The sequence below is a fragment of the Hypanus sabinus genome, chromosome 21, assembly GCF_030144855.1.
Source record: "Hypanus sabinus isolate sHypSab1 chromosome 21, sHypSab1.hap1, whole genome shotgun sequence".
NCBI lineage: Eukaryota > Metazoa > Chordata > Chondrichthyes > Myliobatiformes > Dasyatidae > Hypanus > Hypanus sabinus.
The window spans coordinates 30,616,619-30,632,640 of NC_082726.1; the positions used below are offsets into that span (position 1 = coordinate 30,616,619).

The following is a 16,022-nucleotide window of genomic DNA, read 5'->3' on the forward strand; positions in this document are numbered from 1 at the left end:
AAATTAATAAATAAATATTTAAAAAAACAAAAAAAAAACTGAGTGGCCATGCAAGAAGGAGACCAGCGAGGGAGGCCACCAAGAGATCTATGACAACTCTGGAGGAATTACAGGCTTCAGTGGCTGGGATGGGAGAGAATGCTCATACAACAACTGGTGCCCGGGTGCTTCACCAGTTGCAGTTTTATAGGAAAGTGGCACTGTTGGAAAAAAAACAAATGAAATCTCAGCTAGACTTTGCCAGAAGGCATGTGGGAAGCTCCAAAGTCAGCTGGAAAGTTCTAAGGTAGTGGTCACCAAACTTCTTAAGCCCAAGATCCCCTAGCTCAGCCTTAGCGAAAGGCAAGATTGACTCCAAATCTATTAGTTATACACATGCACACAGGGGGAAGAAAAGACTGGAAGTAAAACCCCACAACCCGGAAGTAGAAATAACGTATAAACACTAGGGGTCACCACTCTTTTTTTTGCACCACAGACCGGTCGCTGTGGTTGCAGTCTGGAGAGAAAGCGACCGACTGAACGGGGAGTGCATTAGGATGCGTGCCCCCCCCCCCCGTAGGTTCTATCAGCTGACAAAAGATTGTTTCAGTAGATCGCAGCGAGGTAGCTGCTCTGCTGCTTATGAAACCCTGAGCCCGAATGAGGTCTGTGTATATTTTAGCACCAGTTTCCCCACGAACATCCGTAGTGCTAAACACATTCAGAGGCAGCGCCTGTCTGTCCGCGCTCTGGGCCGGTAGCATCAGCACTTCCCGCCAGCTGGTTACCCGAGGCAATCCAGTGATCCCTGGCGCACTTGGGTAATGACCTCGCATGTATTCAAGTTCAACAGTGGTCGTGACAGGGAATGAAGAAAGGTGCAGCTGACTCATATCGTTTCCTCCAGCCCGGTGGTTGGGGACCACTGAAGTACACTGTGCAGTGTGGGGGGACAGAGCTACACGCATGCGCACTGGGCAGAAAGAACGGAACTAAAACCCCGCAACCCAGAAACAGTCTCTCAACAGTATTTGTGTATTTATTTTTCTTTTTTTTTTGGGATCTACTAGGAAAGTCTCCAAGATCGATGGGTTGGCGACCACTATTCTAAGGTCTGACAGAATCAAAACTTGAGTTTTTGGGCCACCTGACTAAACACTATGTTTGACATAAGCCAAACACTTCACATCAAAAACACACCATCCCTACAGTGAAGCATGGTGCCAGCTACATCATGCTGTGGGGAAGCTTCACTGCAGCAGGCCCTGGAAGGCTTGTGACGGTAGAACAAAATGAAAGCATTAAAATACAGGGAAATCCTAATGTAGCCTGCAAGAGAACTGCGACTTGGGAGAAGTTTTGTTTTCTAGCAAAACAATGACCCTAAGCATAAAGCCAAAGCTACATAGGAATGGCTTAACAACAACTAAGTTAGTGTCCTAGAGTGGCCAAATCAGAGTCCAGGCCTCAATCCAATTAAGTATTTGTGGCTGTACTTGTAAAAGGCTGTTTACTCATGATCCCATGCAATCTGACAAACCTAGTTTGAGTAGTTTTATATAGAAGAATGGAGAAAGATTACAGTATCCAAGATGTACAAGGCTGACAGAGACCTACCCACACAGATTCAAGGCTGTATTGCTGGTAAAGGTGCATCTACTAAATACTGACTTGAAAGAGGTGAGTAATTATGCAATCAACAATGTGTTTAATAATTGTAATAAATTTAGACCAACGTGTAGAAATTTTGTTTTCACTTTGATACAAAAGAGTCTTTTCTGTTGGTCAAAAAGCATAATTAAATCTACTGTGATTCAATGTTGTAAACAATAAAACATGAAAACTTCCAAGGGGGATAAATACACTTTATAGGCACTGTACAAGAATTTCACCAAGACCAGGCCTCCTTTTGACCTCCACAGTCCATATGCTAAAGTACTGTAGGTGAGCACCGGTCAACACTCAGGACACAAAGCCTTTCATGGTGACAAAGCTTTTTGAGTTGCATAGTTAGGTTATGAAGAGCCAATTGGACAGGGTGCTGGAAGCATAAGAGATCGACAGAACTGAGCCCAACAAGCAAAAGTAGCATCAGGTTCTTTCTGAGTCTGGTTCACTGCATTAGCAGGAAACTTCTCAGACTCAAATAGATGAGCATTCAACCAACATTCAAAAAGACAGGCTGGAAATAACTTACCACCTGTAGTCTTCAGCATTTAGCAGAAAATAAGTGCAGACAATGGTAACACAGACTGTGACTATGCAGAGAATAACCAGAACAAGCATCATGAAACCGTAGACATAATATATCTTGTATGCCCAAAAAGAAGTGAAGATGAAGTACCTGAGAGAAAAACAGTAAATCACTCTTTCAATTGACCTGCTTAAACTTCAGTGAACAGAGCACCTCTAGACTTTTAGTAACGGCACAAATTTACACACTAATCTACTCTCTACATAGGTCATAATTAGTTCAGTGTATTAGCACCATGGCAAGGTTGCTTTTAATAACAGGTGATGCCTTTCTTCTGCACTCATCTCGAAGTGGGGTCACCCCTCTCTAGCATATACACATCAGCAATTTACTCAGCTTATACACACATAAATAAGTAAAACCAGAAAGCTTCAATTATTACCAAAGGTCTGATTTAAAATTAGAAAGCTATTTACAATAGAATAGTTAAGAATAAACAATTCCCTGAAATGCGCAGAATTTCAAATTTTTGAAAATATAAACTGACAAAATGGCATATCTAAGATCACGTCCAACAATTTGGAGAGGTAAGGATAATTGGTCACATCTTGTGTTACTTTACACTAAACAACCAGAGTTAAACATCTCAGAAATAGGCCCCTTAGCCTGACTTATCCATTGGAAACTAAAGTGCCTTCCTGAGCCAATTGCCTGTGTTTGGCTCATTTCAGTCTAATCCTTTCTTATCCGTTCACTTGTCCAAATATAATTTAAGTGCTATAATCGTATCCACCTCTATCACTTCCTCTGGCAGCTTGATCCATGTACCACCACCTTCTGTGGAAAAAATGGCCCCTTGAGTCCCCATTAAATCTTTCCTCTCTCACCTTAAATTTGTGCCCTGTTTTGGGAAAAATATTGTGACCATTCACCTTATCTCTGCTCCTAAGATTTTATAAATTTCTGTGAGGTTACTGCACCCTCCCTAGCTTAATCATGTTCTTTCTATTGTTTGGGGCCAGAAGTACACACAATACACCAGATGCAGTCTCACTAAAACCCATACAACTGTAACATCATGTCCCAACCATTGCACCCAGGGCTCCATCCATTGAAGGCAAGGATGTCTTATGCCTTCTTTTGTCTACCTTTGAACAGACACTTGACAGCAGCTACTGTCAGGAAAGATGAAACCCATGCCACTAAAATTATTTGATCACTTTTGGCTGTTTTAAAATTTTCAAAGTTGATTCTACAAAAACCAGGCCAACAAAAAAAATTGCTGAGGTATAACAGTAAAACAAAACTTACATCTCAATAAAAATAGAACCAAATGGCAGGATTCCACCAAGACATACGATAACAGCTGGCTCCATGAACCTGTAATATAAGATCAAAGTAAGCATCAGCCAACAATGCTACAACAGATACATTTATCTATTGATGTAGCATTTTTTGATATTTCCACTATAAAATAGCTTTCTAGTCTGGTTTTGAGAGCTTCCTCCAATGTATCCTTTCAGCTGCCACACTTAGGTTGGAGGAACACCTTGTATTCCGTTTGGGTAGCCTCCAACCTGATGGCATGAACATCGATTTCTCAAACTTCCGGCCCCCAAACCCCCCTTCATCATTTCACTTCCTCACCTTATCTCCTTGCCTTCCTAGCTCTTCACTCCCCCCCTTCCAGGTTTCACAGATCACCTGACTCTTCTCTCTCCCCTCACCCCACCTTTTAAATCCACTCCTCAGCTTTTTTTCACTCCAGTCCTGCCAAAGGGTTTCAGCCTGAAACTTCAACTGTACTTTTTTCCATAGTTGGTGCCTGGCCTACTGAGTTCCTCCAGCATTTTAGCTGGGGGAAGCTGACAGGAAAGGAAGGTGCAGCATAGAGCACTGCGTTTCACTACAAACTTCTGGAGTTACTCTGCACGTTGAACAGCATCAAGATAGGAATTGTGTCAAGGCAGAGGACGTAGCAGGATAAGGAAGAATACAAATGTTACCATGTTACCAGTGCTGCAATTAGTAATGTAAAGTAGATGAGATGGGAACCATTGATGGTGAGGTGAATGACAGATCAAACTAGAAACAGAGGACGTGGATAAAACGTGAGTAGCTATGGAACCGGGGGGAGGGGGGATGAAGATAGGTGATGATGGGTTGCCATTGTCTCCTAACTCCGCTCTTTCACCTCCCTGCACAACCTGCCCATCACCTTAAACACCTCCTCAATCCTCCAGTCACCTTGAACTCCTGTCTCATCACTTCCCTTCTCTTTTTACTAGCTATTTCACCTTATCTCACACTGATGTACGTCTTCCATCCAAAATGTCGATAATTCCTTTCCTCACAGATACTGTTAGACCCAGAGGTTTTTTTGCTCCAGTTTCCAGAATCTGCAGTCTCGAGGCTTCCAAAATCTATCTTCATACCCAATTGTCACTGCTCAAAATAATGATTGTAGCTTTCAGAAAACAAGCAATTTGTCCTCTGAAGCTGTCCCCTAACTGAAGTGTTACTGAAACTAACTGGCCTAGCAGCTCCTCAGAACAGGGAGCCGGGAATCATGGGGGAGGTTGGCCAAGCTGATCTTGGCCTAGTGTAGGATGTAACATTCAGTCTGAACTCACAGATTAGTGACACTATGACAAGAATAAGTGAAAATGACATAATGCAGATCTATCAACTGATTTCAAAATTTAACATAATTATCAGTCTAGGAAATGAGGGAAAAAATTGGCAGACTAAATGGAGCAACAGTTTGCTGGGTCAACCTGGTCCAGAGGGTTGCACTTAATAGTCCTACCCCCACACACCCACTCATCCTTAAATGAAACTATTAGTGTTCTTCCATCTAGCCCACCAATCGTCAAGCCAAGAGAAGTTTCCAGAAACTTACCGCCACCTCCCCACTTCCCACTGAGCAAGCCAGATCAGTGATAGTTCTGGTGCTCAGCAGTGAAGACTTACTTTGAGAGTTCCAACCAAGGGAATGATGATGAGTGTCATCATCAAGTCAAGAGATCAACATTTGTGAAGAGCAGAGAACGTGGACTCCTGGAGCACAGCAAAGACTTTTCCGACTAGCCCCAATGGATATTGCATAGGCTCCAGGCTAACTGTCGAGTCCCAAGTATAGCAAGATTAACCATGTGTGTGCACACGACAGAGTAAGAATAAAGCTGGGATTTCACTTTTGTCCCTTTGTTTTCCTTCATAGTAGATACTGCTTAAAATGCCAAGAAAACACAAGAGCAAGACAGCCACATATACTAATGCCTACAAAACTGAAAACTAAATTCTGACAAAAAGCCCCTGACCAAAAATGTTAAATACTTTCTTTCCCTAGATGCTGCTTAACTGACAGAACTCTTCCAGTTTTTGTTTATGATAATTTATTTTGACGTTTTACAACATGAAAATGTGCCAACTGCGAACATTTTTTGCTGCTATTCTGAAGGTTTTATTCAACCTTCGAGACACTCAAATAAGAAACTGGGAAGTGATTCTATTACTGTACAGAAACTCCAAGTTAGGCTTCACAGTTTTCAATTGCGTGAAACAAGGCAAAGCATATACCATCAACATAGTGGAAAAAAGGGAACATCTAAAATATTTGATAAGGTTGGGCAGCAAAAGGAAATCATAAAGGAAATGTACAATTAGAGCTCAAACATATTCATAAATGCAAGAATGAATTAAGATAGGTAGGTTGTTAATGCAAACTGGAGACTGTATTTTAGCATTTACATTTTCTCAGTGTGTTAATTGATTTCAGATGATTATCAGCACGGTCTCACATATGACAAGTTGCAGTGACTAGTCTAATTGGCAAGAGTCTGGTGACACTACATTTCAATCTCACCAATTTTAAAAACAGAATCCACAGCACAGCTTTATCCACTAAGTTTTCTCCCACAAATAAGTTTCACTGCTTGTACGAGTCTGTCTTGAATTTACCATAACTCATTTTCTCAAATTATATAATGTAAAACTGAGTAAAGAGTGGACAGATCTCTACTTACCATTTCTTCTCTGGAATTGGACGTGGTACTGCATTTACACGGCAAGGGAAGTTGGGCTGTCCTGACATGTTTCTGCCAAGAATAGTCCCCACTAAGTTTAGTGGGAGGATGACAAAAAAGCATATGCAGCAAACGGCAACCTTCAAAGGAGGAAAACAAGCACCTAAAGGTCAATTCAATCTTGCTGCATGTTTATACTGTATAACTAACATATTGTGTGAGATAACTAGTTTTGACACTTGTGTCACAGAATATTTATAAAAGACAAGTTGATTCAAAACAAATTTCCAAACCAAGAAACTTTTTTTTTGTATAGCATCAGAATAGGTGTTGTGGATCAATTAAAATATACCAGAGCCCATTTAGATAGCCAGAACATGACATTATATTCTGACAGTAAGAAGAGAAATATTAATGAGCTACATCCTTCCAAGCCAAGATTTAATATACAAAACTATTTAGGTTCTTCGATATTAAGAATTAAAATATTCTTTGAGATGAAACAGAAAGGAAGTTACTATATGTCTAACATTTCTTTAGTATCATAACTGCAGCAAATATATAATGCAGATGTATTTGATACTTAACTAAAATGTGACACAAGGATCTACTTATTAGCAGAATGTCAATCTTGCAGGCTTCACTGCTAAGTACATTACTAACGTGGAACTTAAAACTTCAAAGATTATTCTACCATTAGCATCTATATTTGTTATTAATATAACCAATAAGAATTATCACCAGAAACTGAAGGTATTATGGGAAGTAGAGAGATGATGTCAATGCAGGAAAGTGATGCTAAGGCAAGAGGTCAGCAATAATCTTATTGAATAATAATGCATTGAGATGAATGGTCTACTCTTGCTTTAATATCTTAAGTTTCTGATTTCTGATGAAGCTCACAATATTAAACACAATAGTAAAATAATCTAATGACAGCAACCACAGTCTTGGCCTAAAGATGAGTCTTCCTTGACAGTAATCTAGTTCATTCTGTCATGAACTACAAATTTATTTAGCTCTTGCCTCTCAAGGACAGGCAAACCTGGAATTTACGCATTTAGCTATTCCTGAGATGCTTCATGTTAGAAGCTACAACATGTCCATGGCACACCAATGACAGGCATATCTGGAGAGTTCTCAGGTAACATGGCAGATCTGGCAAATACACAAAATATAACTTCAAAGTGATACTTTGAAACCCTTACATCCAAGAAATAACTGAACGAAACCTGCCTTTAGTCATCACTACTAAACAAGTAGAAATAGTAGTCCCCAACACACCTCTGCACATTCCATTCTCTTTAAGAAATTTTAAGTATTTAAAAATATAACAATATAATCTTACAAGATTTCAGAATATTCATGGGGTTAAATTTTAACATCTTTCAATAAGTACCCACATTGCCAAAATTATTATATCAAGTCATCAGCATAATAATAAGGTTAAAATAAAAAGGACAAGCAATTATAGAGGTAAGACCATAAGTCATAGAAGCAGAATTAGGCCATTTAACCCATCAGGAGTCTGCTTTGCCATTCCATCATGGCCAATTTACTATCCCTCTCAACCCCATTCTCCAGTCTTTGCTGCCCTGACTGATCATAAAAAACTATCAACCTCTGCTTTAAACATATTCAATGATCTGACATCAACTGCAATCTGTGGCAATGAATTTCCTCTGGCTAAAGAAATTCCACCTCATCTCTCCCTTCTGGTCCTAGACTAATCCATTATAGGAAATATCCTCTCCACATCCATTATCTAGGCCTTTCAATATTCAATAGGATTCAATAAAATCATAACTTGCTCTCCTAAACTCCAGTGAGTACAGGGCCAGAGCTAAATGTGCCTCATGTTAACCTTTTCATTTCCAGAATCATTCGCAGGAACCTGTTCTGGACCCTCCAAAATGCCAACACATCTTTTCTGAGATAAGGGTCCTAAATTGCTCACAATACTCTCAACTACAGTCTGACCAGTGCCTTATAAAGCCTCAGCATTACATCCTTGTTCTTATATTCCAGCCTTCTTGAAATGAATGCTTACACTGCCTTACCAACTCAACTTACAAGTTAACCTGCAGGGAATCCTGCACAAGGACTCCTAAGTCCTTCTGCACCTCTGATTTTGGAATTGTTTTCTAGTTTAGAAAATAGTCTACATCTTTTTTTCCTAACAAAGTGCAAGACCATACACATCCCTACACTATATTCCAAATATCACTTCTTTGCTTATTCTCCCAATCTGTCTAAATCCTTCTGTAGTCTCCTCGATTCCCCAATACCCATCTTCATATCAGTTTCAAACCTGGACACAAGGCCATCAATTTTGCCATCCAAGTCAATGTGGAAAGAAGCAGTCCCAATACCGACCCCTGCAGAACACTACTAGTCACCAACAGCCAATCAAAAAAGGACCCTTTTATTCTCCGTGTCTCCTGCCAATCAGCCAGTCTTCTAACCATGCCAGTATCTTTCCTGTAATACCATGTTGAGAAAGGGTATACCAAAAAGATGGTTCATTTTCTGACAGCCCTTTAAGAAACTGAAGATAAACAGGAACACCAAGAATTGCTGTAATTGTGTGACCTTTTGGACAACTGCAAAAACTCAGTAATAACCATTTTTGGAATGAACTGTGTTCTTAGAAAATCTGAATGAGATTTATAAATCAAGACCAGTGTTAAAAATATTTATTTGATATTCAAATAAAAACTCTGCAACAGGGTCAAGGATCGGTCTAACGACAGTGTTGAGAATGAAAGATTTCCTCAGGATTAAGGAGTAGCAGTTCTACTGTAAACAAGCAGTACAATGTGAAACAGAAATACAAAAGGCTGCTTAATGCTTGGAACCATTGAGAACTTGAAAATGCCAAATCGAAGAAGAAGCAAGGTGAAATGACAAGAGAAAAAAGGGGGAGTAAGTAAGTATATGTCTTATGAACTATTCTAAAGATTTTGCTGACACTGCCCATAAAGAACCTCCTGCCACCCCTGGCACAAGTATTGAACTCCGTTAAGAATTCCATTCCCAACTCAGTTTGTATTCAGCTTTCCTCCAAGAGATAAGTGCAAAGTTGATGAGTACTGATTAAACCTTCTGCCTCTGATCAACATTTCAAGAGGAGAACTTCTTTTGTTAATTTAGGGATATTGAGGAACTTTCACTTTCTTCAATAATTGGTATTCTGCAGCATTAATCTCAATATTGATGTTAATGATTTCAGGTAGAGGTTGAGCACCCTTAATCCGAAATTCCAAAATCCAAAAACCTCTGCAATCCGAAATTATTTTGAATGCTGACATGACGTCACAAATAGAAAATTCCACAAGGGGTTGGGAAGGTTTCTAGGCAATCAGCAGGAACCTGTGCATAACAGACAGTTCTGAGAAGTGACTTCACAGATGTAATGAGCAGGTTAATGAAAAATAGAAAAACACTGCATAAAATAAAAAAAATCTCGATCCTGCATTGAAAGAGCAAAGTGAACATCTGCTACTTTACAACACGCTGAACATGAAACAAGCAAAGATCTATCATGAACTGAAAACTGAAGGTAATTGTGAATATTCAGCAGGCTTGTTGAAGTAATTTAAGAAAAGGCACAGCATTTAACTTTTAAAAATTTGTGGTGATAAAATGTCTACTGATTATGAAGCAGCTGAGAAATTAACCAGTTTGCCAAGATTGTCATGAATGAAAATCCAACATGCCGATCAGCTGTATCAGTACATATGTGTGATGAACAAGTGTAAGATAAAGACAGTTTACCAGTACCACATAAAATTAAGAATCAGAAATGGTGGTAATGCCAAACAGCCACTAAATGTCCACCTGGGTGGCTGAGATAGTGATAGCTTACCTTCCTGATGGTTCAATGTACACATTGTTGTTTCATGAACCAAAATTATTAAAGATGTTATGTAAAACCTCCCCCTCTTGTTGTACTTTCTGTGGAACAGGCACTTGTTTGTAATTGAAGGTGGATATGAAGCCAATCACATCGCTGGAACCCAGTAATAGATGTGGTTGGGGACAGTCATTCAACTCCGACTGTCTATGGATGACCCAGCTCCATCACGTCAGAGTGTTCCATTCCCAAAATACTGCATTATATAGATGCAAGTATTTCAAAATAAAAAAAATCTGAAATTTGAAACACTTCTGGCCCCAAATATTTCGGCTAAGGGGTCCTCAATCTGTAATTTGTTTTTTCCTCTTGATAGTCCTGATACGAAGTTATCCACTTTCAATACAAACTCAGTTTTCTTTACTCTCTATAAATGTTGCCTTATCTGATTGATCTGATCATACTCTCTATAAATGTTGCCTTATCTGATCAGCATTCTTTTGACTTCCGTTCTTCGTAACAGTTCAGAACTGCGTGTTACATCTTTGATATAGCCCCTTGTTTTCTAACAGCCTTCGTTCTTTTGTCAACCATACAGTTTTGTAAACAGCTTAGCATGATGGCCAACTTGACCTCATTCATCAGAGATATGTTCTTTGTTATATCCATTCCTCCCACTCAGCCTTGCAACAAAAAAAAACAATTTTCCCCTGAATCCTTCCAGCATTTTATGTGAGTTGCTTAAAATTTCCTGACTTTATAGAATCTCTTGTGTTTATGACCCTTAAGAGTCAGAAGCATCCGTTTCTTCTTTCCACAAATGCTGACTGACCTGCTTTCTGCTTTAATTCAGGAAACTGATTTTCATGAGTAGCAACAATAATTTTCTACGGAAGGATGAGCTAAAAAGCAAATTTAATTTTCACTTATCTCTGAAAAAGCTCAATACCCTTTAATGCTTGTGTTCAGTGCTGTCATGCTTACCATTGTTCCAAAAGGAATAGCCCTGGATGCATGATAATAGATCGCAATGAAATTTATGAAGAATGCAGTTCCACACACCATAGCTGGGATTAGAAAAGCCCCAATGAACATTTGTTTTATCCATCTTCTGCCTGTTTAAATGAAAAAAAACACAAATTCAATATTAATTTCAGTCACATTAGTATTAAACTACAGTAAAAGATCTATATTTTCGAGTGAGCCTCCAACCCAATGGTATGAACATTGATTTTCCCATTTTCAAGTAACTTTCCCCAACCCCTTTCCCCCTTCTGGCTCCCTTCTTAGTTCTTTTCTTCTCCTCACTTGCCTATCACCTCCCCCGGTGCCCCTCCTCCTTCCCTTTCTCCCATGGTCCACTCTCTATTATCAGATTCCTCCTTCTTCTCCAAAGCCATCAGACTCCTCAATACCCAGAACCTGGACTGACACCAACTTACTGCCCTCTACTGTGCCTATTGTCTTGTTTATTATTTATTGTAATACCTGAACTATTTTGTGCACTTTATGCAGTCCTGGGTAGGTCTCTAGTCTAATGTAGTTTTTTTCCCTGTGTTGTTTTTACGTAGTTCAGTGTAGTTTTTGTACTATCTCATGTAGCACCATGTTCCTGAAAAACATCGTCTCATTTTTACTGTGTACTGTACCAGCAGTTATGGTCAAAATGACAATAAAAAGTGACTTGACTTGACTTCAGCTTATTATCTTTTCCATCTATCACCTCACAGCCTCTTATCCCCCTCCCCCACCCACTTGGCTTTATCTATCACCTTCTAGATTGTTCTTCTCCCCCAACCCCCTCCACCCCCACAACTTTTCATTCAGGCTTCTTCACCCTTTCTTTCCAGACCTGATGAAGGTTCTCAACCTGAAATGTTGAATGTCTATTCATTTCCATAGATGCTGCTTCACATGCTAAGTTCTTCCAGCAATTTGTGTTTGTTGCTCTGGATTTCTATCATCTGCACAATCTTATCCCTATGGTTTGTATTTTGGAGTCATATTCTTATGAACTAATGCAGGATAATATTAACTTCTAAAAAAAAGAATGGCAGTATCTAAATTTATAAAGCACCTCAAAGCCGAAGATGACTTACAATGCCTTACAGCTTATTAAAGCATTTTCAACAAATACATTCCAATCTCTTTGACATTACCTGATGGAGATTGAACATTAGGGTCTCTATTTCTTCCTGGAGCAATTACACCAAGTTTCTTCTTATCCTAATTATTTTTTTTCACTTACACCTGTCGCTCATCTCTCAGTTACCAAGCCTACCCATCAATTTTTCAGACCTCCATCTCGATAGATCCTCTGCTCCTAATTTCTGCCTCAAGGATGACTCAAGTTCTCCATACTTTTTCCCTGAACAAAGATTCTACTCAGCTCCCTCCAAATTGCTCCAGGAATCATCAGAGCTCGTACTCTTCTATCAAGGGCAATTTGTACAAAAGGGTGAGCAACAGCTGCAAACTCAAATCCAGCAGTAACTTCTGCAGAGGGGAGGAACTATAAGTTACTACTCCGGGGGAACTCAGAATATTACAGATGATTTAGTGATGGTTGGTACCAGTGTATTATGATATTTATCAAGCAAAAAAACTTTCTCTTTTAATGACTTATGGCAAAATTTGAGGGGAAACTATCACATTATCAGTAAGTAATAGCATAGGTTTTTTTTGTAAGAAGACAGGAGTTCTGCTTTCTGACACTACAGGTTGAATGGCCTCATGTACTCATACAAATGAATAATCTGAGATATTCTGTCTCTGCTATCAGTTACATGTTTTCGACATAAAACTGAAGGTAGCTCCTGGTAAGAATGTATGCACATTTAAATTTAAAAAAACTATCTAAAAAAATAGGACTTAGAAAAGTCACTATTTCCAAGCTATGCTTAATACAGCATGAGTTAATAGGAAAACCTGTATTTCCCCCATGTCTTTGCCAAACGGGCTGTTAGAAATTAGGAGAAAATTAGTGCACCTGCACCACCTAGTGGGATGAACAAGTACTGATATTATTGTGATTAAGAGTCATAAAGCACATAAACAGACTCTTCAGCCAACTGGTTCATGCCAATCAAGATTCCCATCTGAGCTAGTCTTATTTGCTTCTGTTAGGCCCGTATCTCTCTAAACCTTTCCTATCCATGTTTTCGACATAAAACTGAAGGTTTTTTTTAAAGTTCTTTTTAAATGCTGTTCATGTAACTCTCTCAACCACTTCTATAGCTCATTCCATATACTGACCATCCTCTGGGTGAAAAAAAATGCCCCTCAGGTTTCTACTAAACCGTCCCTCTCTCATCTTAAATTTATGCGCTCTAGCTCCTGATGCACAAAGCCTGGGAAAAAGACAGTAAGCATTCACCCTATGTACACCCGTCATGATTTTATACACAGGAAGTAAAAAACTGGAGGACCAAATTCAAATATATTCTAACAGTCAAGAGCATCAGCATTACGTCAGTGATGTCTATCTGAAAAATGGCTTTGTAAAACATGCAGGTATTCAAATGACTTCTTCCATGTTTATAATTATCAATTTCAATCAGGGTTACATGCAATAAATGCAAATCTTGTGTTAACAAAATCCAGAGCTTTTCTTTACATTATCTCATTTTTGTCAATGTCACTTGACAGAAAGCCAATGTTGTTTAGTGTTATGACAAGGCTTGCAACTCAAGTAACAAAATGGCCTGATAAGTCATCCCTTTTCTTTAACTATTACCTCGCCACTATTGCAACAGTTTCAGTCACCTATTTATAGGAAGGATGCCGTGGCTTTGAAGAGGGTGCAGAAGAGGCTAACCAGGATGCTGCCTGGATTAGAGGGCATGTGCTATAATGAGAGATTAGACAACTTTGGTTTGTTCTCCCTGGAGCACCAGAAACTGAGAGGATATCTGATAGAGGTTTATAAGATTATGAGAGGCATCAAAACTGACAAGACTCAGGGATGTGTGTTTAGCCCACTGCTTTACTCTCTCTTCACATAAGTGTGTGGCAAGGCGCAGCTCACATGCCAACTATAAATTTGCTGAAGACACAACTATTATTGACAGAATTTCAGGTGATAATAAAAGGTGTACAGGAGGGAGATAGATCAGTTGGTTGAGTGGTGTTGCAACAACAACCTTGCACTCCATGTCAGTAGGACCAAGGTATTGATTGTGGGGTTTCAGGAAGAGGAAGCCAAGGGAGCACACACCAATCCTCAACAAAGGATCAGCATTGGAAAGAGTGAGAGGTTTCAATTTCCTCAATGTCAACATCTCTGAAGATCTATCCAGGACCCAACACAACAGTGCAATTACAAATAAGGCATGACTCCAGCTGTATTACATCAGGAGCTTGAGGAGGCTTAAGTATGTCACCAAAGACTCTAGCAAGTTTCTACAGATGTACCATAGAGAGCATTCTAGCTAGTTCTTCCGGTATGGAGGGGCCACTGTACAGGATCAGAAAAAGCTGCAGAAATGTTGTAAACACATCCAGATTAATGATGGACATTAGCCTTCCAAGCATCTAGAAAACCTTCAAAAGGTGTTGATGCCCCAAAAAGCCAACATCCATCACCAGGACATGCCCTCTTCTCATTGCTACCATCAAGGAGGAGGTATATGAGCCCGAAGGCACACTCAATTTTTCAGGAGCAACTCCTTCCCCTCTGCCATCAGATTCCTGAATGAACAATGAACTCATGTACACTACCACACTTTTTTTTTCTTATTTTGCTGTCTTTTTGTATTAGTAAATTTATATTAAATATTTAACTTATTATTTAACATAGACACACACATATACTTGCTGTAATTTATAATTTTTTTTTATGTACTACTGCTGCACAACAAATTTCTAGACATATGCTAGTGATATTAAACCTGATTCACAGATAGAGTAGACAGACAGTATCTTTCTCCCTAGGGTTGAAATGTCTAATATCAGAGGGCATGCATTTAAGGTGGGAAGGGGCAAGTTCAAAGGAGATAAGAGAGGCAAATTGTTGTTATTTTTAAAAACGCAGAGTGGTGGGTGCCTGGGATGTGCTACCTGGGATGATGGTAGAAGCAGATACATTAGGGACTTTAGATGTTTAGATAGGCACTTGAATGTGAGCGAAATAGAAGGATATGCATATTGTATTAGCAGAAGGGATTAGTTTAGATGACTACTTGATTACGAATTTAATCGGTTCAGCACAACATTGTGGGCTGAAGAGCGTACTCCTGTGTTGTACTGTTCTATGTTCTCTTTGGAGAACAGGAGGATGATAGGTGATTTGATAAAAGTGGATAAGATGATAAGAGGCATTTATCAAGTGGACAGCCAAAGATATTTTTCCCCAGAGCAGAAATAGCTAAAACAAGAGGGCATAACTTTATGGTGTTTGGAGGAAAGAATAGGGTTTCTCTTTTTTTAAAAAACACACAGGGAGTGGTTAGTGCATAGTGTGGAGGTAGAATTAGATACATTACTAACATAAGACTCTTAGATAGGCACATGAATGACAGTATAATGATGGGCCACGTGGGAGGGAAAGGTTAGATTAACTTTGAAATAGGTTAAAGGGTCCGCACAACTTCATGGGCTGGGGAACCTGCATTGTGCTGTACTGTTCTATGTTCTACATTGTGCTTGTATCTGACTCCACTACCTGTTGTGGCAGCATGTTCCTGATATTCTTTTCCTCAATCCTTTTTAAAACTTCCCCACACCGTAAACCTATATCCTTTGGCTCCTGATACCTTTAAAACGAGGAAGAGATTTTTACTATTTATCTTATTTATTCACTGAATTTTCCAATGCTGTAAAAGAATATAAATCAAGAGGGAAAGTTTGACAGAGAGCTATCAGATGAATTTAATCCTGGTAAGTGCAAGATGATGCATTTTGGGATTTTGTTGGACAATAGTAGAGGAGGCAGCACCATATTAGATTGCAGACTAGGAAGAGT

The 16,022-nt window shown here is 39.3% G+C and overlaps 1 protein-coding gene across 1 annotated transcript in view; it reads right to left on the bottom strand.

Moving 5' to 3' along the window:
- The window catches only part of tm9sf3 (transmembrane 9 superfamily member 3), a 109,324-nt gene that overhangs the window by 16,311 nt on the left and 76,991 nt on the right, over positions 1–16,022 (bottom strand). Inside the window, exons 9-12 of the mRNA XM_059946226.1 lie at positions 11,045–11,175; positions 6,205–6,344; positions 3,488–3,556; positions 2,180–2,326 (exon numbers count right to left, since the gene is read on the bottom strand). Of these exons, the coding sequence (XP_059802209.1) occupies positions 2,180–2,326; positions 3,488–3,556; positions 6,205–6,344; positions 11,045–11,175 (487 nt within the window). The remainder of the gene's footprint in view (positions 1–2,179; positions 2,327–3,487; positions 3,557–6,204; positions 6,345–11,044; positions 11,176–16,022) is intronic.